We start from the raw sequence: 22,322 nt of genomic DNA, 5'->3' as shown, positions 1-22,322 counted from the left end.
TCATATCGTCCCTTGCCGAATCTAAAATATAATCTTAAGTAAATCATAACATTAATATATAGTTGTCTGGTTAGTTAGATAGTTCTTATATCTTCCGCAGACGGATTCGGTCGTGATAGGTAACCTAGGTAAGATGTTATGTAGCCTCTGCGTTAAGTAAAACTAATCCGTTTAACCCAAACTTTCACATTTATAATTGACTATGTTCCCATAAGATAGTAGGTTTAAGACAACTAACATCGACAGGGTTGACAGACATAATTGCACATCGTGGTAGGAACAACAGTATTATCGGCTATAAAAGGATCAATCAAAGTGTCCCGTGAGTGAACAGAGGCAGCGGTCAAGGCGCTAAGAGGGGTTCCTTGTCGGCGAGCGCGCTTTCCGCCGCGCCGTCATCCTCGCAGTATTGAGATTGATGTTCAAAACGCTCGGCTCCTCGGGCATCGCCGGACAGAATACTAAGAGGGTGGCGGCCATTCTTCGCTCAATTAGCCCCCGATCCGACCGGGTTTTGTCTCGACCGACGATGACGCCCTCTCGACACTTCGCCGCATACCAAATTATACTCATATTTTTCAAGTAAGCCCTGCTATCAAAGTATCGCAATCAGCGCCAAGTTAGAGCCTTTTCGGCCAGTCGGATATACTTTCTCTTGCTCATGAAAGTACCCTTAGCTCGAGTTTTATAAAGTATCGATTAGTTTAACATTTTGCATAATTTATATAATTTAGTTTCTTACACTTAGTAAAACAATAGATTAAAATTTAATAATATGGGAATCAAATATCAGATTTATGACTTAACTGTGACCGTGTTGATCTCTTAGTTATCTATAAGTAATTACTATTATTTTATAATTAAACAAATAAGGCAATATACCTTTTTGTTGTCATAATAACACACTGATAAGTTAATCGAAGCAATGTATTCGATGTAATTACATGACATGACATGACATGACATTTAAAAACAAACACGGTTCACACATTGACATCGTAACACATACATATGTACAACACATACATAATATCTAGAAGCATAGCAATGTCCAGCAAAGGTGACTACAATCTCTCTCCGTGTCACTGCATGACATAAACGCATAATGCGTTAATTCTGGTACAATCGTCTCGAAAAGTCGTCAATGTAATAAATAATAAATTAATATAGCCTCTGACCCGGCAAGTTAAAGTGTATGAAACGAATAATCATGATGCAATATTTTCATGAGCCCGTCGTATAAATCAAATTTAAACAGTTTAAAAACGAGCTCAGGGCTGGCGTAATTGATTGGGATGATTGGTAACGTGGACAAACGATGTATATAAATTAGTTCAATGAATCCCTACAGCGCAAACAAAGCGCTGAAAGAGCGATTGAAAACGCCGGCGCATCCGCACCGAGCGCCGCTGTTAAAGATATCGAATATTGTTGCAATACGTATTCTAACTACAAATAATTAGTTGTGGCGACACCAAAAGTAGTTTTCCTGAGAGTCCTTACTAAGGAAAACAATTGTGTCAGTATTGATGTATAAAATTCGGATAAATCGCATTGTACTTAAAATTATTTATTTACCTACTATATTTCATAATAAAAGTATTTAATTACTATTTCATTAATCAAAGTTTGATTATTTGCATTCTAACAAGACTGTTTAACGTTTTTTGACTGTTCTTATTATTGAATAATATTTATATATAATTGAATATTTTTTAACAAATACCAACAGGAACTTATAAGTCGGTTCCAAAAAACACACGACTTTCTTTTACTGACTAAACCGAAGAACAGATAAATATATCGTAAAACTTTTTAAATGCGTCAATTACAAATTAATAATTTCATAATAGATATTTTCGAGCCTCATAATTAATTAGTTATTTTGATAATTATTGGGAAAAGAACGAGAAATGAATGTGAAAAATATTAAATTTTGAAATTTTGTAGTCGATGTTATTAGATGAAAACCGACGTCTTTATCTTATCCCATACGCTTCATTCATCCGCATAAGCGTGGAGCTTCCAGCCAATCGTTTGTCGTACATAACATGTTTTGACGTAACCATTCAAACGGAGCACAGTTTGAAACGAATGACATTGAATGATAATGTAAATAACAGCTGTTAGCTTGTTCCCTTTGATTTTCACGGCACATTTTATCCATGATACATCTTATATTTAATTATCTTGAACACAGTTTATATAAGTAACCCATAAATTATAATCTCACTGATCTAATCTCACACCTCAGATATATTTGCTTTTTACCCCTATACATTATATGTATATATTTCTATGTCGTGTACAAAAATTAGCATTGTAAAGCAATGGATAATTGTTGCTAGAGAAAAGTAAAGGTAAAAGTCAGAAAGCAGCCTTAATACGTTACTTTAAAACTTTCATAGTGACAATACGTTTCAACAGATTCTATTTATATAATTATAAGAATGTTATGAACATAAACCCTTTATCAGACGAATATTGCGTCATTTAATAAGATTTATTTATTCTTAGTATGGACGTCTTCGCTCAGTTAATGGTATTTATATACTTAGTCTCCGCTAAGTTAATTATTGTCATTAGACTTTGCAATAAACAAGTGATTTCCTGTCGGTATAAGTATTTCGACCTCTTAACAATATGAATCACTAAAACTCTAAGAAAAGAGTCAAACAGTAGCGCATAGTATAGACGCTCATATTTTATATGAGCAGAGGTATATTCTAATTTATTTATTGTAAATTGCTCGAAAGAATTTTTCTACGCAACAGCGCAACAATGATTATAATCATTTTTATAAAAGAATTTGGTATATGTTTTGATATCTGTTCTAAGTCCCTTAGTTTAAACATATTTTAATAATATATTTAATGTATATTTTAAATAGTAATCTGATAGTGGTAACAGATATGTTGAAATTGTTTAATGATATAAAATGTTCTCGAAATATTTTAACAAATTGTGATAAACAATTCTAGTTGAATTTAAATATTATTATTGGTAATAATAATTATTATATCGTACATTTAGTGTTTCAAAATATAATTTAAAAATGTATTATGTTATAAAGATGAAATCTGTAGCTCGGATTATAAAAAATATTTACTTTTTTATTAATCCAATTTTTTTTTATCTATCTAACAACTGGCCTTAAGGTTTTGAATACATCAAATTTTCAGATCTATTAAGATAGAAGCGAAAAGCAAGACAAGCTCATAAAATAAAATACAAATATTATATTATTTCGTTAAATGATTTTTATGATCTTAGCTGCCAGTTGACGTCACTGCGACGCGAAATAATGCGACCTATGAACTTTTCAAACCACCTACCGTCGCTCGTATTGAACCTCCTTACTAAAACAATGTTTATACCAATATCCTAAATTACGTCCAAAATTATCATGCTATTAACATCGTTAAAGTTTAAAATGTCCTTTAAAAATAATTAAAATGACAACAAGCCCAATAAATGTTTTATTTAGTAAATAATACCTAATTTCAATAAGTAATCAACAATACAGTCGTGCGGTCAGTGCAGCCGTGACTCAGAAATCCCTACCCAGAAATCAGACAGGATATTCTCTCGCGAAACATAACTATTGCGTGTTCGGCTTCGCCCACGCTTCCAATGCCTCAACATAAACCTCGATGAAACCGCACCAACCTCTAAGATAAACAAAACTGGTTCTCAAAACAACTGTATATATAAATAGATAGATACTGTTTGTATATACGACGATTCCAAGAAGCAATGGGATGTCACGACTAGGGTTGCAAGGATCAATGCTCCAATTAACGGGACAAAAGTAGCATGTATATTTAAGTAATATTTCTGCTAAATTATTTTGAATGAAATTATTAAAATGTATTGAATTAATCATCATCATCATCAGCCCGTTTCCGTCCACTGCTGGACAAAGGCATCTCCAAGTGCACGCCACTGTGGTCTTTCTCCGGCTACTCGCATCCAGCTATATATATTGAATTAATTACTAATAGTTGTCATGGAATATCAAAGTCAGTTAGCAAACATAGAAATTATAATAATTAGGATAAATAAAATTTATTATTACATGGTGCCAATTTAAAAAAATGAAATCAATATTCAAGATTTTTTTTTTTTAACTCAGACGTCCTAATAACGTAAGAACATCTGGTAACACTAGTTACGACTTTGCAAAATATGTTCGTGTCTCAAATTATACATCCAAATTTATTTCGTATTGTTTTATGTTAAGAGTTATAATTGAATGCATTATAATATCAAATGTGTTCAGTGCATCATGCACAATGATATCAAAGAGGAGATAACGTAAGTGTTCTTAGTGACTACCCATTAAAGAATTCAAGAATACTCGTCAACTGTACCTATACGCAATCTATTTTGCAAAACAACACTTGCATCAAATGCGTGGCGAATGTGAAACGCCAGCAAAGGAACAGCCATGAACGTATAGTAAGACACAAATTAGATGTAGCATCGGAAAATGCAATGAAATAAAAATAAAACCGATTCTTGCCGATTTACACAACCAATAGAAATAGCTCCCTTACGCGCCATTCGACGCTATTCGTCGCTATAGATTCACGCGTCAGAGAAAGCAAGTGCCCGTAAATCGACGCGACAAATTGACGAATATATTAGGTCATATGATATTACAAGTTATTACGTTTATGCAAAGATTATATTCGCGTGAGAAATAAATATTGATAATTTGGAATAGCGTACTTAATTCGGTTGTAATCGGTTTTACGAATTCTGCCGATGCGACATCTAAATTCTAAAACCTCAAACGCTCTCAAAATGTTCTATACAAAAAAAAATGTTATAAATCCGAAAGTAACTATGCCCGTCTGTTGATCTTGTACGGCAAGAACACAAAATTTGACGCAATTTGTTTTGAAGCATTGTGAACTTCAAGGATGGAAATAGGTGTTTCTTTGCGTGACCTCTACCGACAACTAATCATTTATAAAACTAAAGAGTTTGTCTATGCATAATTCGTAATCGATTTTTGGATACAGTAGAACTATTCTATAATAAAAAATCTCATAACCGAAGATTGTGTTATATCATACGAAATAATTGGTATTGATACATTAATAATTACCTATATAAAATAACGATTGAAACGACCAATCAGCGATCACTATCAATAAATATAGTATTTAAAGTACATTCGTAATGTATCACCGTCGCGAGTGACATACGAAGTGAGTTCTGACAGAATATAACTGCAGAACAGAACAATCATCTAGCTGTATGTATTTGTAATGAGAATTCACTTAAAATTAGGGTATTGTGACATGTTATCATATCAACATATTGAGTTAGAGTTCGAAGTCAATAAGACACGACCTATTTGAATTAAGCATAAAGTTTTGTGATATATTACGCGTTGTAAACATTTAAAAGTATTGCGATATATATAAATTGATAAAAACGGTAATTTAACATTTGTAACAGGCGTTTAGAATGATAATAATATCTTCACTTAAGCACTTTGACGTTTTGATCATCAAGGTCGGTCTAGCTCATCAATTACTAATAGGTAGCACGCGAAATTTCGCGTTTACTCAACAGTTTTTTAAAAGTTTCGAAACCTATAGTATTGTTTTGAGTAAGAGAGAGAAAGAATAGTAAACTGATAACTTCTGTTCGCACGTTTTACATTTGTTATATATATATACCGTCATAGCTCCGCCCTCTAGCGGGACAGTAACGTATTTCCTCTCTGTAAAATTGTATATTATTTACTAAATCATAACAATTTAGTAAATTGATATTAAGACTCCGCACATCTTCGGTAGAGCTCATTAAAGTGAAACCATTTCTGTCCCATAATTACTAGGACTAAAATCGGCTTATGCTTTTCATATATACGATTCTAATATTATTAATTAAAATATAAATATTAAAATAACTCTGCGTCTTTTCTTTTTATAGCCAAAATATGGAAGCGAGTTTGAACTCCTAGGAATTACTTATATACCTACTACTAGTAGTCGCCCGCACTGGTCTCTCGTTTTACGTAAAGTCTGTCTTCGGTTATTAGGGATAAAAATATAGCCTATCTCCATTCTGTAGTTTAAATCTGCTTCATAACTAATTTCAATAATTTGATCCGGTTCGGTTTAGCCATTAAAGACTAACAGGCAAAGAGATAGAATTTCTTTCAAATAAAAAAAAAAAAAACTTTAATACGCCAAAATATAGAGTCTGTGGAGGTTGTAAGCTTATACAAAAAAGATAAGTATAGATTAGTGTGAACTATTGATTCGTTTGTCTATTAGTGTCACCAATCTGTTTATTCTCCCATTTGCACGTTGAGACGTGTGTGTATGTTTGCCTGTCACAAGGTCTTTTCGGCAATGTCACAGAACTAATATTCATTATTAGATGATTACATTAATATTGTATTATATAATAACTTTTTCAAACGATAATTGTATGTAAGTAGTTTTCGCCTTTTTTGTACGTGTTTCAAAGATTGTTAATCAGAAGCTATATATACACAAAAGCCTATGTCTGTGCAACAGACAGACAAACAGAAAGACGTAATTTCGTATTTATATAGTACATATGTTTTAACTTTAATATATAAATCAAATACAAATACTTGACAGCTATTAATTTGTTACGTACAATCAATTTATCAACTTTTTTTTTCGATTGGTTTATATCAAAACATAACTAAAAAAATCGTATATGTGTTAAGCATCCAGTTTTCAAGAGTTGAATTCCTTGTTAGCAAAAATAATCGGTAATATCGTTATCGAATCGTGTATAAGTATTAGGTAAGTGTGATACGCAATACAATTAAACCTGACGCATAAAAAATTAACACCATGTATTCAATTTTAGCATTTAGAAAAAAACTATGTAAAAATTATAATAACCAGTTGATCTAAGGAAACGTGAACGATAGGTATATAGTAATTATATAGTTGCTATATAATTATACACCAACCTGACTTTTTATAATTATGTACTATAAATAAAATAATATCCGTTTTACTTGTAAAATATAAACTTGAAATGTATTTTTATGCTCTTAATGAAATCAAGCAATTATCGTGGTTTTAAAATAAGTTTAAAAGCCTGTTATAATATCTTCCGAAGTCCCCTTTGAAGTAGGTTTGGAGTATATCCCACCACGCTGGACAAACTCGTTTTTGGTGGACTAATGCAACTGATTTTCATTAGAGGCATGCAAGTTAAATCAATGTGTTTTTATTTATAATAAAGGAAAAGACATTTCACAAATTTAAAGATAAAAAGATAACTGAAATCATTAGTGCTTGTCCGGATTCGAACCTGTAATCCTCACGTGTTCTATTTAGAGTTTATATGATTAAAACAAATGTAGTTCAAATGTCTCAAATACAGCGAAGGATTAAATCGTGAACGACGCAACGATAGTCACAGATGTGAAATTTAAAAATATTTTAAACTTAATTCGTTCAGCGGTATTCTATATCCATGACAGCATATCAGCTTAAATCGGAATTTAATTAAATCTGCTTACATATCCGTTTCCCCAGATTGAATATCGATTTATTATTTCACTTTGTTCAGAAAAGTCATAATTTGTAAAACATTTCCGGACATTTTGCAAACCATCCAGACGGGATAGGTAAGCCCCGCCGCAATTGTTGTTGATGTACTGTTGTGTTCCAATGTGAACGGTGAGTGAGCCAGTGTAACTATAGGCACAAGGAATCTTAGTTTTCAGGGTTGGTAGCGCATTGGCTATTTAAGGAATGATTAATATTTCTTAGTGACATCGCCTACGCACATCCGCCGGCCTATATTGTAAAAAAGTCATTCCGTCTTCACCCTGAGATATAATTCTAAGAAACGATTATAAGCGAATTTTCGGTATCTGTTCTTTATCTCCAGCAAATATGATTCGTTAAAAACTGGGTATATAGCATTTACATTATTGACCTAACTTTATTGATTGTCCTGTCGTATTTACACGATAGTATCCATATACTCTGTTATCGCGTTAAGATATCCAGACCGTATGTTTAAATTACTATTCTTGATGTATTTGTCCTGACGCAAGACGCGAATTCAAGGACGTTTTTTTTATGAAATACTACGTTGTAGTCAAATTTATTACGCTCGAAACGAAAAAGATAAATTTAAAGTTTTTGTACATATTTTTATACAAATATTGATCGGGAATACATTATAGATGCAAAATAAATTACTTGTATGTCTGTTGTGAAGTCACGCCTGAACGACGATCTTTGTGTAGAATTTAGGATGTTTTTTTTTTGAATGCAAGTAGCAAACGTTGAGCTATACACGGTTGGAACTCTAGGCGTTATTTTTTTTGTAATATTCCTATCTGCGGACATAAGGACGTATCTTATCTAAAATAAGATTTTGTTATTTCAGGATGCCTGCAAGCTTTTACTGAGCAGCATCACAATTTAAGTTAAAACTCAATATTGTTTCGAATTATTAATTAAATGTAATCATGAAAAATTATACTTCGAATATAAAAAAATTGTTTGTGAAACTTTAATTCTTTACTTATGTTACACTGCATCCTGGGTTTTATTAAATACAGGATGAAACAATTAACTTAAATGTGTATATACTTTTAAAATAATGAATTGTGTTCTATCGATCGATGTTTAACCTCAAATGCAATAATTTTAAAGTTTTGCAATATCCGTTAACGAGAAAACCATTTAATATATTTATAAGACATTTATAAATAAAACGATACTTAGATAGCCTCAGCCTGGTTATCTAAGTTGCTCTTAAGCAAAATAAACATAAAAAAACCTCTCTTACAATTAAGCATAACAGAGAGCCGAGATGGACCAGTGGTTAGAACGCGTGCTTCTTAATCGATGATTTCGAGTTCAAGCCCTGGCAAGCACCACTATATATATATATATATATATATATATATATATATATATATATATATATATATATATATATATATATATATATATATATATATATATAGAATATATATATATTTATATGCTTAATTTGTGTTTATAATAATTCGTGCTCGGCGGTGAAGGAAAACATCGTGAGGAAACCTGTGAGGCCTTAGCCCAGCAGTGGGTAATTTACAGGCTGTTACTTTACTTTTTTTACTTTTTATATAAGCATAATTAGATATATATATATTGTCTGCAAAAGTAAAGTTTATTGAAGACAATTAAAATATTCAGTAGCACAATAACAGTCTAGTTTGAACTTTGCCTAAAATCATTTCGTTGCAGAGCTATAATGCACCTTATAAATACATCCGCCGTACTCTGATTAGCAAGCTCATATCAAAATAGGCCGACCAAGTTATCACAACTTATCTTTGTTTTACGCAGCATATTAAGTAAATTCTTACTCATTATTAACGAACCTACTTCGTACGCAATAAGAAACAATAAATCAAATTCAAATACTAATTACTATAATCTAAAAGCTGTTCATTTTTTTCTTCATTATACATATCTAGTTAATTATAGATATGGCGTTATAATTAGCAAAAACGATATGTAGAAAAAAAAAAAACAAAATTAGAACAAAAATAATCTAAGGTCATTACTCTCATGTTAGATTTAACGCTTGTATTTCGTCCAACCTATTCGCTGCCTTATCAATCCTAGTTCAGTATCAGCAACATAGGATGATCTAACTTCGCTACGGAAACCACATTGCGTCACATCATATAGATACCGAGTAACATTCTTCGACAGTACTAATTCTTTAGTATAACAAGACCTATCATACCTATCGTGTAAAAGTAAAACTTTAATTTATCAGTTAAATGTCGCATCAAAGAGTGTAAGAGTCGAGTGTTGAACTCATCACTTTGATTATAATTCTTTTCTCGACAATTCATTCGAATGCCATTCATTCATATCTTAGCGGTAACGAGACGTTTTCTGCTGTTATTGTTACGATAAATATATAGGTTAATAATAATAACGAAGACTTCTGTAATTAACAGATGATTTGTTGTTACGATGTTTTGTATAAGAAGCGAATATGCGTTATCGATATCATTGTACAAGTCGGGTTGGGTCACTGACGATAAACTGGACAGATAACTGTTCCGAAAAATCAGAAAAAAAAAACTATTTCGTATAATTATCGAGAACTAAAATTGGAAAATTGACACAGTGCGGACCGGCAGCGATAACACACTGGATAACCTCAGCGACAATCTTGCGAGCGGTCACTTACATGAAAAAAACAATGCCTAAATAACTCGTAACAATTTTCTGTTACACGCATTTATCCGATGGAATTGGGGGAATGAAATATAGCTCGGTACCGATATCATCGTGCAAACACAAGCCATGTATATAATCGTTGACTCCGTAGGAATCTTTGATCTACCGCTATGCAAAAATTTGTTCGACAAACATTCGGTCGCACACGAATGACTTCATCGTTCGATTCTATATTTGCATTGATTCCAGAATGAACGTAGATTAAATAATAAACTAGCAGATTTATGGAAAGCAGATGTTAAAATATGTACATTGTCATTTATTAAAAAAATAATTTGACCTAAATAAAAACAGTCCCATTCATGTCCCTAAATATGATCTATTTACATTCAACTTCATTCGAATCTGCTCTGAGGTGATTAACGAACAATCATACACACGATATTATTGAGAAGTAACATAAACAATAGGTGATGTCCTATTTTTATCTAATAACGTGTTCGACGGCTAGTCAATCAAACATACGTCACTCGCTTATTAATAGACCTCGGATCAAAACAAACACATAACCTATGTTCATTTGTAATAACATAAAAAAAAAGCTTATCAACAACGAAACCGAAATATTTCGTTTTAATAAACAATTTATATACGAGATATCATTTTGCAATTGCAATTTATGTGTTTTTAATATATCGCGGTTGTTTTTTTGTGGTTTAATTACAATTAAGTACTAGCTGAATCTACGGTTTTAAGCACGCGAAATTTAAAAAGCTTTAACTACAGCACTCAAACCGTCATCCCCAAAAACCTATGCCCTGGCACTTAACTATATGTATACCAAGTATCATCTAATCATCTAAAGAGTTTTTATTAGGGGAACAATTTTGTCGTTCTCGTCGATAGAACAAGGATTACAGAAGTTTCTCCTCTTTATATTAAGTTTGAATTACGATTTTTCTATAAACAGTTTGTAAATTTCCCACTGCTGGGATAAGGCCTCCTCTTCCATTAAGGAGAGGGTTTGGAACATATTTCCACCACGCTGTTCCAATGCGGGTTGGTGGAATAAAACAGTCTGATGATAATGAAATAATTAAAACATGAATCTAATTATTAAGTTTCAAACGATTTAAAGGACTTGCCATTATTTTAGTTCACCAACGAGTGCCATATATGCAAGAGACTTAATAAACGGAAAAATCGATTATTATTAATCGTTACGTTCTCGTAAAATGTGTAAGCGGGTATCGAGCGAAGTTAAGCTTATATGCCGTAACTACTCATGTCCCAATTTATAATAATCAGTTTTGCGCAGATTATAAAGATAGTGATTAACAGAAAATCTCTTATCAAAATTTACCTTCCACTTTCTAACGCTGATAAGGAAAGTGACGATGTATTTTACAAATAAAACCGTTGACACCGATTATGACGACGCTTATAAATTCGTATTTAAACCATCCAATTTCATACATAAGTCATCAATCACTTATTTTTTTTACCCCAATAGAAAAATAGTAAGTTAAAAACAAGAAATTAAACTTTTTAAAATATTTAAGAGCAGTGCCGAGCATTCCATAGAAATAAAAGCGTTTCGTATACTTTTGATCTCTGAATACCACAAAACTAAATCGTAGTTTCAAAGGATTCTTCCGAAAAACTTGAAGTTTGTACGGCATACGAACCTAAATAATCGCATATCTTGTTGTTAGGAAATACAAGATGACCCTATCGGCGCGTCCTGGTTGATGGGGTCACCAAATACTTGATATGATATACTCATTATGTGCTTTATTTTAATCATATTATATACCTACATATCAAGAATATTCTTACAATTTTAATATTTAATTTATTTTGTTAATTTCAAAACGCATGATAACATTCAGAATAGCAAGCTCTCCCTTTGAGGAGAACGTTTTTTTTGGCATATAGTTTATATAATCGTTTAACCATAATTTAGTGTGTATAATATTTAAAAAAATGATCTTGAGTATTTATCATTTCCATAAACCTTTTTCGAGACATCAACCACGTGGCAAAAATGTATATTCAATTTCTATAAAAAAATGCAACAATTATATACATTCAATTTAAATAGTATATTTAGCTATAAATTGTTCGATTACCCCTTGATCAATAATCTCCAAAAACCTTTAAGTCCTAGTTCGAAGTCCAAGCAACACCAGTGGCCGAAAACTTACCTCTTCTACTATTCTCGTACCCTAAGTGCAATCAAAACAATCCCTGTCCGGGCAAAGTTTAAAATGGATAATTGAAGGCTAGTTAAGATCATTAAAAAATTAAAAACTTACCAAATAAAACCTCTTTAATTTTATTACACAATAATATTTAAACGTTACGCTTTTGTTAATAACAGAATTGATTTCATCACTGGCCACAAAGAAGTATGGTTTTTTTTACAACGAATTAATTAATTATATAAAACTACTACGACTACATTAAATAGCACGTTCATTTTTTTATGATTATAAAAATTATATCTTTATACTAATGATTATTTTATACGAACGAAATAAAACCAATGGAATATATATTTCAATTTCAATTTGTTATCTTATTAAATTATATCATATGTAGGATTTACAGGCGATATTATTACATTTTATTAAAATATTTTAAGGTAATGTCAACCACTTGAAACTTGGTATAGTTGATAGCAATGTGTATACATACGTCTGATAACAACAAAACGGCAAGCGATGATGATCCAAACTTAGCGGTACCGAACTACGCCTCGTTCTCAGAAATGTAAACGAAAACTTTAACGAATATACTATGTTTGAAAGTATTTAGAATTTTAAAATTATTAAAAATAAATCATTTAATTTGACTCTTTTACGTTCGTTTTTAAGATGTTTCTTTTTTTTAATCTTATATGGCTTACGATAGAATAAGTCAAATCTAATACGTAATTTTCTCAAAAAAGTGCTATTTTTTTTTTGGATAATTATTATATGCATTATTAAGTTCTGTGTTTTTACTGTGCAATTAAATATAAAAATACTTTTATCTGTATCTGATATTATTCAGATTTTTAATTATTGTTAAAAAAAACCGATCTTATACCCGATTACTGACGTTATCTAGCAATTTAATTTTCTACGTTGATCTAATACTTTTTTTTATTTTATCTCTATCAACAAAAACTAATGTCTCATGTAAGGCTTCCAATATCCAATACGATTTGAGGGATACCTTTGTTTTTATGAAATCTTTTAATATTGCTTAATTACAACAAAAAGCGAGTTCTACTGGAATTCTTTGATTACAAATTTAATTATGAATATATGATAATTAATGTGAACATATAATTTGAAATATAATAAATTTTATAGAAACTGCGCTTAAAGTAGTATGCATACGGTAGGTACTCAGGCACGTCTCCGATTTCATTTGAGTTAATCATAACTTCGAACTCGCTTAGTCGATTAGTAATATTAGATTTTCATGCAGTCACGGATTATCCTTGTAGACTACACATATAGCCTGGTCCATATGGACCAGACTCCCAAACCCCGCGAATTATTTTCCCAAAAAGTTATATTTTTTACTTAAAAAAATATACTTTCTCAATACTACATTAGTGTCTGGATAATTTGGTGTCGATTTTTTTTTAAAGGGATATTATAAGGAGAGAGGATGTATTGATTTGGAACGATTTGATTAAATCCGGCCCTGTTCCTTCTCAATCATTATTCTTTATATTTTATTATTTTACTGAATTAAGATGGAAATTATTTAATGAATGTTTTTTAACGTTTTTAAAATTATATTTTCTCGTAAAAGTAAGTGAGGAATATCACGTTATAACATTAATTTTAGAATAATTATTAATTAATATTCAACAAAACCATATTTTGACGACTTGTATTTAATAATACCGTCCTGAAAGTGTTTATTGCATGTGTTATGTACATTTTGGAAGTAAAAAGCTTTTAAGGTGATGTTCGATCTTAAAGTAAATTGACTTGAGGTTAAGGGATGTATATTCGTCCATATTCCTACTTACATCATTTCATATACAATATAATTTATAAAATCATATAACAGCCGTGTTAAATATCTTTAGAAAACCAGGTTCTTAACGAAATCCGCGGGTTAAAATCCCAAGCGTGAAAAGAGCCTTAATTTGTGTATATGGCAATTTCTTATATTATCATGTATTGGAATTTTGCTACACTGTGGGCAAGATTGATGTACCAAATAAAGTCCCAAGCTTTAACCCTAAGAGCAGAAGGAGCATGTCCAGTGTGATTTTATCAGGCTTTTACCTTTAATATGTCCTGTCATGTCTGAAAATGTGTCACTATATCTATCGTATTATGATAGGTATGTATACCCTTTTGAATTATATGATGTTATTCGAAATTTAAAAAATAATAATTACTATAATTTCTCAAAACCGACGTTTTAATACGAGACAAATTCATACATAATTATGTCGCTATTCGATATGTTCATTAATTTTGACAATCGAATAGAATTAATTTTAAAGACAATTTATAAAATACATTTTAATATGATAAGCATTTTAATATTAATAAAAAGTTAATATAATTTTTAATAAAGTGAATTTTTTGAATCATATTTTTAAAATGCCTTGCACATATATATATATATAAATTTAAAAAATCTATTGGTACGAATCACATTAGAACTAAATTACATGGTGAAGGATTCTGATCGGAATTTACATTATTTAATTGTGATTTTTTCGTTATAAAACAGACGGCCAGGGATTGTTGCATTACCAATAGCATATTATCATAATCATCTAAATTAACATTAGTTCTTTAATACCCTTTACGGAACCATCGTTCAATCTTTTTACGTACAAAACTTAAATTTTCTGAAAGAATTCTGGGATTCTTTCGTGAAATAAAAAAATTAACTAAGGCGAACAAAAGTTCGTCATATGTTATTTGACTATTTCTATCGAGTTTTTAATTGAAATATATGTGAATTGAAGTATAAATGAATACTTCGTAATTTTATCATTCACTTATTCCTCGCCACTGTTGTAAAACTGTTTATAAAATATGCTATCTAATTTCGCTTATGTGCGCTATAAATAAAACTCAACGAACACAATTATTCTGCTTAGTTTTAAAATTAAATACAAATAGATTGCATTTATTAAAAATCTTAAAATTATTACTTATAAATATACGTTTCGTGTCTAGTAATTAAATTATTAATATCGGAATTGGTTTTTTCAATCATCCCGATTCGTCTTCGAATCTAAGATTTTTTTTAAACAATCATCTTGTTTTATGCGCAAAACTTTTCATCAAGTTCGATAAACAACAAATAGTATTGTGTGTTTCAAATATTGTGTGCAAAAAATAGTAAAGTAGTTCCAATAATGCAGGCAACATGTTAAACGAACTTAGATGTAAAATGCACATCGTAAAAGTTTGAATAACGTTCAGCGATCAGACGTTGTTTGCAGAAACCGGCTTTAGGGCAACAGGCTTTGTTTATTCTTTTTTATTAAAAAGTTTAGCGATTGGAAATTTGGAGAATTCCTTAAAAAATTAAAAAGTTATAGTGTGTTCAAGAAAAGTTTTTTTTTTTTAGTTTTAAAATCGCTCGTAAATTCGACGCATTCGCAAAATGCCGGGTACTTACCTTGGCAAGGAGAGTCACGAGGAGGAGAAGGAGGGTTGTCGGGACCCTCATGATGATAGTATTGTCGATATAATGTGATGGTATAAAGTTTGTCCGATAGGCGGCGAGCGCGGAGGCACCAACCGTGCCTCGCTAGCGTCGAACCGCGAATGCGGAATGGTGCGAGACGCGAGTTGCGGCGCTCACTTGCTCGCTACAACTTTTGGTCCAACTTTAGAAGTGCACACATCGCTTACGACTTGCATCGGCCTACGCGAGAGAGGCATGTGCTTATAATACATTACTTGTATAGGCAGTGTGTCCCATTATTTTCAAATGGTGGGGATTTTGAAGAAAAATTAAACGTAAATGAAACACCACTCACAGAGCGCTTCTCTGTCACTCATTGATCCCGCGGAATGGGTTAGCAAGAAATAGACTTATTATTTAAGATTAAATATATGAACTATGTTCTAAGTTAAAGTAACATTATATGTTGATATGATTTGAGCATTCACGTACATTAATGTGTTCTTTCATAACAGCGTAACTTAAAAATCACCAACCGGCTTAAAATTTGGTTTGTAATAAAGTAATGATTAAAGTAGGTCAGAACGGCATTTAATATAATGGCATATAAGTTAGTAATAAGGTCGTTTATTTTTGGATAAGTTTGTCCGAGTAATCATTTTTAATGTTGTCCGGAGACCAATATTGATGTGATGTGTAAATTCCTTACTTGGACTCAATTTTAAAATTTATTTCAGCCGTTGTAACGAATGTGTTGATCGTAAAAATTTTATCGATACGATTGAAATAACACGAAGTGTGATATGGTTTTCTATAAAGGACCTAGTTCATAAATTTAGTGATTCGATCGTGCATAATCTTAAATACCAACATAAACTAGCCTGTAAGAAAAGTGTTGCATCTCTTTCACTCAGTCGAGCCTCAGCCCCGCAAAGTTCCATGACCCCTCTCTTGCGCTTATCACGAGCGACGCACGAATATAAAACAACGGAACACCAAACTTGTATTTTACGAAATTCGCCCTTAACACATAATAATAACATCTTTTATTGTCAGTTTTAGGTGCGCGTGATTGTAAGTGTGATAAAATTTATTTACCTACTCGCTGTTGCATCGCTATACTATATGCGTGTTATATTTTTAACAAAAGAACTGAAACATATGACAATTACTAAATGAAATACAAGGCGCTAACTTCAAATCAGCAGTCGCGGACGTACACTAATAGGTACGCTATTATAGGAAATATTGTGATAATAATAACTAAAAGGTTGTTCATACAAATTACACACATATTTAGCAAAAACATTGAATTAAATCGTAATAAAACCCCTGTTATCATCATGTCAAGGTATTGCATTTTTATTTTGAAGAAGAAAACATTATTTCCAATAAAAAAATATCTGTTGTAATTGAATATGAACGAATTTATCTATTACGTAATAATAATTATAAGGTACGGTTTATTACGGGGTTACCAGGTATCCTGGAAAAAGACCGGACATGGCCCTCCCACGTCTAGTTTGACAATGCTATATAAAAGTATCTTCTTGGTTAATCAATAAGAATAACAATTCAATTAAACATCTTATACTTCGTATCGTCATTACAATAAAATAATAATTAATTATAAAATAATAATTATTATTTAGCTTGCGACGAAATAAACTAATATCCTATTTTTATTATCTATGTAGTCCTTCATCAATATACTAATACGTGAAACAATAACTTTGTATCCCTTTGATGACAACACACGTCATGTCAACGATGAAAATCAATGACATGTATATATTTTTTATTTAGATTTTTTTCTAAAGTATTATATAGTAGACAAGGTATTGTTTAATTGAGCCCCATTTTTTCTTCGCATCTTTCGAATCAACGCATCTAATATTTGATGAAGTATGATCGAGTTAGCCAGCGTAAGCCAACGAAACCAACTGCGACACACGGTACCGTCCTCGAAGTTGTTCAAAAATATGTCTACCTCCGGCAGACTTTGCGATTAGGTAGAATTCTTGAGGACGAGGTGAATAGAAGAATTCAGCTTTCATCTTTACATCGTCGATCCCACAGTGCCTTGAGTCGAAAGTCTTCAACCAGTGCATCTTACCCATCATGACATACGGAGCCGAAACGTGGACACTAACAACAAGACTGGTCCACCAGCTTAAAGTCGCTCAGCCTGATATGGAAAGGGTTATGCTCGGCATTTCTCTGAGGGATCGCACCAGAAATGAGGTGATCCGTCAGAGAACCAAGATCATCGACATAGCCCACTGGTAAGCTGAAGTGGCAGTGGGCTGGCTATATTTGTCATAGAACCGATAACCACTGGGGGCTTAAAAACGTGTTCTAGAGTGCAGACTTCGTGTCGGCAAACGTAGTGTAGGACGTCCTCAGGCACGGTGGAGTGATGAATTACGCAAGGCGGAAGGCAGGAGCTGGATGCGAGTAGCCGGAGAAAGTCCACAGTGGCGTGCACTTGGAGAAGCCTAGGTCCAGCTGTGGAAAAAAAGGGCTGATGATGTGATGTGATGTGATGTGAGCCAGCGTAACTACAGGCACAAGGAAAGTAACATATTAGTATTAACCAAGGTTGGTGGCACATTGGCGGTATCAGGATTGTTTAATATTTTTACAACGCCATTGTATATAGGCTATGGTGACCGACTTACTATGTGGTGGACTTTTTGCTCGTCCGCCAACCGATGACATACAAAACAAAAATCAAATTTCGACCAATAGGCGACCACCTGTTATTAACCGATATCATACAAAAAAAAATCAAATTTCGACCAATAGGCGGCCACCTATATTACTAGTAATGCGCCTCATTTGTCAAACTTGTTTTTAACCCTAAGAAATTATAAACTGATCAATAGGTTATGTTTATGAACTTCTATTGAAGCAATTGTGGTAAAAAATAGTCGGTACTCTGAACTCTATTGAATCTTTAATTGACAAGTTAAATGCTACAAGGAAATTTTACTCAATAAACAGTTGAAAGTTGAAAATTTCATACGGATTATTTTAAGTATATATTCTTAGTTTCAGATAAATAATTGCATATGGATTTAATTTATTATAAGAATGACATATATAAAACACTTTTAATAAATATGTGGATGTACGTGAACTTAATAAATTCCATATTTTGTTGAAGGTTGACTCCTATAAATAGGCATCCTTCATAAAGTTTTCAGGATTTTATAGTCACTTAACCATTCTGTAATTTTTTTCAATAATATGATATTGCATTTAATTAAATATTAATTACTAAATTACTAAATTCTTGCTATAGATGAGTTTTGACAGACTTAAAAATTGAGCTAGTGATGTGTTTCGTATTTTACGTAGTAGTACTATCGAAGTAGAAAACATAAAGTCTCGCAGGAGATATAATAGGGCAGAAATGTTTGAACATAGCTGCACTCTCATAATCCGATAAGACGACATTCCGGCGTGACGTTAGAAATAGGCGAGAACCTATGAGTTTAGGTACTTTCTAAGACATAGGAGCGTGACATTGCTACTGTAAAACACTACTGAAAAACAGTTTGTACTTGTTATTCAGATTTTACACAATTTACCCGCCCAAATATTTGTTGTATAATAAATTAATTCTATATGTATATTTAAATTCATTTTTAATAACAACTTTTTTTTAATATTGGTTGTTAGCAAAGCCGAGATGGCCCAGTGGTGGTGGTGGTTGGTGGTAAACATCATGAGAAAACCTGCATGTGTCTAATTTCGTAGAAATTATTTACGTTTTCGTAGAAATTATTCACATGCAGGTTTCCTCACGATGTTTTCCTTCACCGCTAAGCACGAGATGAATTATAAAGACAAATTAAGCACATGAAACAGCGGTGCTTGCCTGGGTTTGAACCCGCAATCATCCGTTATGATGTACGCATTCTAACCACTGGGCCAACTCGACTCATTGGAACAGCGCAGTGGTATATATTCCAAACCTCCTCCTCAAAGGGAAATTAGGCCTTAGCCCAGCAGTGGGAAATTTACAGGCTGCTGTAGTTATTATTGATTGTTTGCAGTATCTTCTCGCTAACATTTATTCTATATCCTTACTTTGTAATTATGATCATTTACATAAATGAAAAATATAAATGGACCAAAAAATGTTATCAGTAGGACCCCACACTAATCCGAAATCTGGGAATCTTCCGTTTACACCAATCTTCTGAATTTAACTGCAAGCATGGGACTAAGCATAGGCCCGTTGGATACCATATGCTTATATCGTGAATAGGATTTCATTTTAACTAATCCTTCTTAAATCCAAAAACATAGAAAAAAGCTTCGTGATTTTTCCAAGCATTCAACATATCTTCAATGAGTTCAACACCAGCATTCATCACCAAACGATGAAAACCATACTTACAAATCCATCATATGAAATTTTATTATTACTTTTTCATTTTGTCATGTATTGATATAATTTTAATGCATGCCTAGTTACTGGGGAATAAACACACTGTATTTAATTAAGTCTACAAAGATTATTTAATGTTCAGAAGACTATGCAATGAAGAGTATTCAATATTCTGATAAAATAGGGAACTGAGGTTCAGACTTCAGAGATTCAGCAGTGTAGTTTTCAAAATAACATCTGTGAGAGAATGTTTAAAAAATAATTACTGCTCTATGGCTCTTTCATGGAATTAATAATATCGAATCTGGAAATAATAACATAATCAATTGATCATGTAAAATTAAATATATATCATAAAAATTAATTAATTAATCTGATCTTTTTGCATACAAGCACCGGGATTTAAGCTCGAGTACAAACACATGACTGTGAACAATAATCGTGAATACTAACATCATTTTAAATCTGTCTTTAAAGGAGCAACTATGCGATTTTCTTTCGTTTCGTTGACTGATTCCGAAACGGTGGTAGGATTGAAATATTGACGATTCGAAACACTTTATAGCAAATGAAATACTTTCGATTTCATTTGATATGATTCTATTTACTTCTTCAAATAACCTGTGAAAGCGATCCCATGGCTCTTGCCGAAGGAATGGAGCGGCTACCGGGGGTAGCTAGTGGCTATAGGGGGTATTCTGGTAAAGGCGAGTCCTCGCTTAACACAGGGGGAAACGCGTTTTTCCAGACTCTTAAAAGAAGCCAGGCCTATGCGGTATTGATGTTTTAAAAAATATACCTTTGCAAATTAGTCCTAATTTAAAAAAAAAAAAGTAGGAACACATACATACAGAATATATTTTGTATAAAAGTTACACAAATACTAAATATACCGTCGATACATCTTGCTGTGGAATCAGTTATTCTAGTTCGCTCTAAGAATAAATTATGCAAGGTTATATGAATTAAATAAAGATCTGAATCTAATACTAGTGCTACGATTTTCTGATATTTATATTAAAATAATTACAAAGAGTAATATGTCCATTAAAATTAGAGTATTTCAACCAAATATTATCATGATTTTGTCCTACTGACGTATAAAAGAGTGACCATTTTATAGACAAGACAACAACCACATACAAGCACTCACTCTCGTAATCCGTTGGGATGGAAAATCCGACTCGTGAGGAAAGGACGCAGGAACAAAGGCTGCTTTCTGAGGTGCAATGTATAGTATATGCAAGCTAAGTGTTGTTATATAGGTACAGTAAGAAGTTAAGAAGAGGGTTTGGAGCATATTCCAGCACGCTGTTCCAATGCGGGTAGGTAAAATGCACGTGTGGCAGAATTTCGAAGAAATTAGGACACATGCAGGTTTCCTCGCGATGTTTTCCTTCACCGCCGAGCACGAGATTAATTATAAACACAAATTAAGCACATATTTATAGTGGTGCTTGACTGGGTTTTAACCCGAAATCATCGACTAAGATGCACGCGTTCTAACCACAGGGTCATCTCGGGTCATCAGCGCACGGTACTTATATAGGTACATACTATCTAAATTTGGAAGTAAATAATAATAAAATTGGTATCATGAACTTAAACAAATACGAAATCTTGCGGAATTGTCTCATCAAAAAATTGCTAGTTAGCGCATTTATGTGATGGCATAAAAATATCCTTTTAATAGCCCACTAGGGCTATTGACAGTAACTTACTGGAATTCAACTACACATACATATATACCAACCAGAAATGGACCAGCGGGGTAGGCTAATATCAAGAGGAAGGATTAAATTGCCAAGACAGCTTGGCATAATAATATCCTTTTAATATTATTATTTTAAGTTAACTTGAACATGGAATCACCCTAAACGTTAATCCCTGGCAACCGATAATGGGTCAACGAATCGAATCACTCTTAACAAAGTTTATTTGTCCGCCATTAACAGTCCGGGATTAGAGGTGCTGCTTCAGCTTGCACTCCAATTATATTAGACTGCACACCTAACACATTCAATTTCCTTACA

General features: G+C 32.3%; 1 protein-coding gene across 12 annotated transcripts in view; it reads right to left on the bottom strand.

The window, feature by feature from the left end:
* LOC124543189 (basement membrane-specific heparan sulfate proteoglycan core protein) overlaps positions 1-16,141 on the bottom strand; it is a 140,948-nt gene extending 124,807 nt beyond the window's left edge. For 7 of the 12 annotated variants that reach the window (XM_047121281.1, XM_047121283.1, XM_047121287.1 and 4 more), the window contains exon 1: positions 15,879-16,140. In XM_047121281.1, coding sequence (XP_046977237.1) covers positions 15,879-15,929 — 51 coding nt within the window. In that variant the 5' untranslated portion in view covers positions 15,930-16,140. Of the gene's footprint in view, positions 1-15,878 lie in introns of all 12 variants that reach the window. The other 5 variants (XM_047121276.1, XM_047121278.1, XM_047121277.1 and 2 more) reach the window with 1 other exon arrangement.
* Between the last annotated feature and the right edge of the window lie 6,181 nt (positions 16,142-22,322).

This window comes from Vanessa cardui, chromosome Z (assembly GCF_905220365.1).
Source record: "Vanessa cardui chromosome Z, ilVanCard2.1, whole genome shotgun sequence".
NCBI lineage: Eukaryota > Metazoa > Arthropoda > Insecta > Lepidoptera > Nymphalidae > Vanessa > Vanessa cardui.
This window is presented reverse-complemented; position numbering and strand designations above follow the sequence as displayed.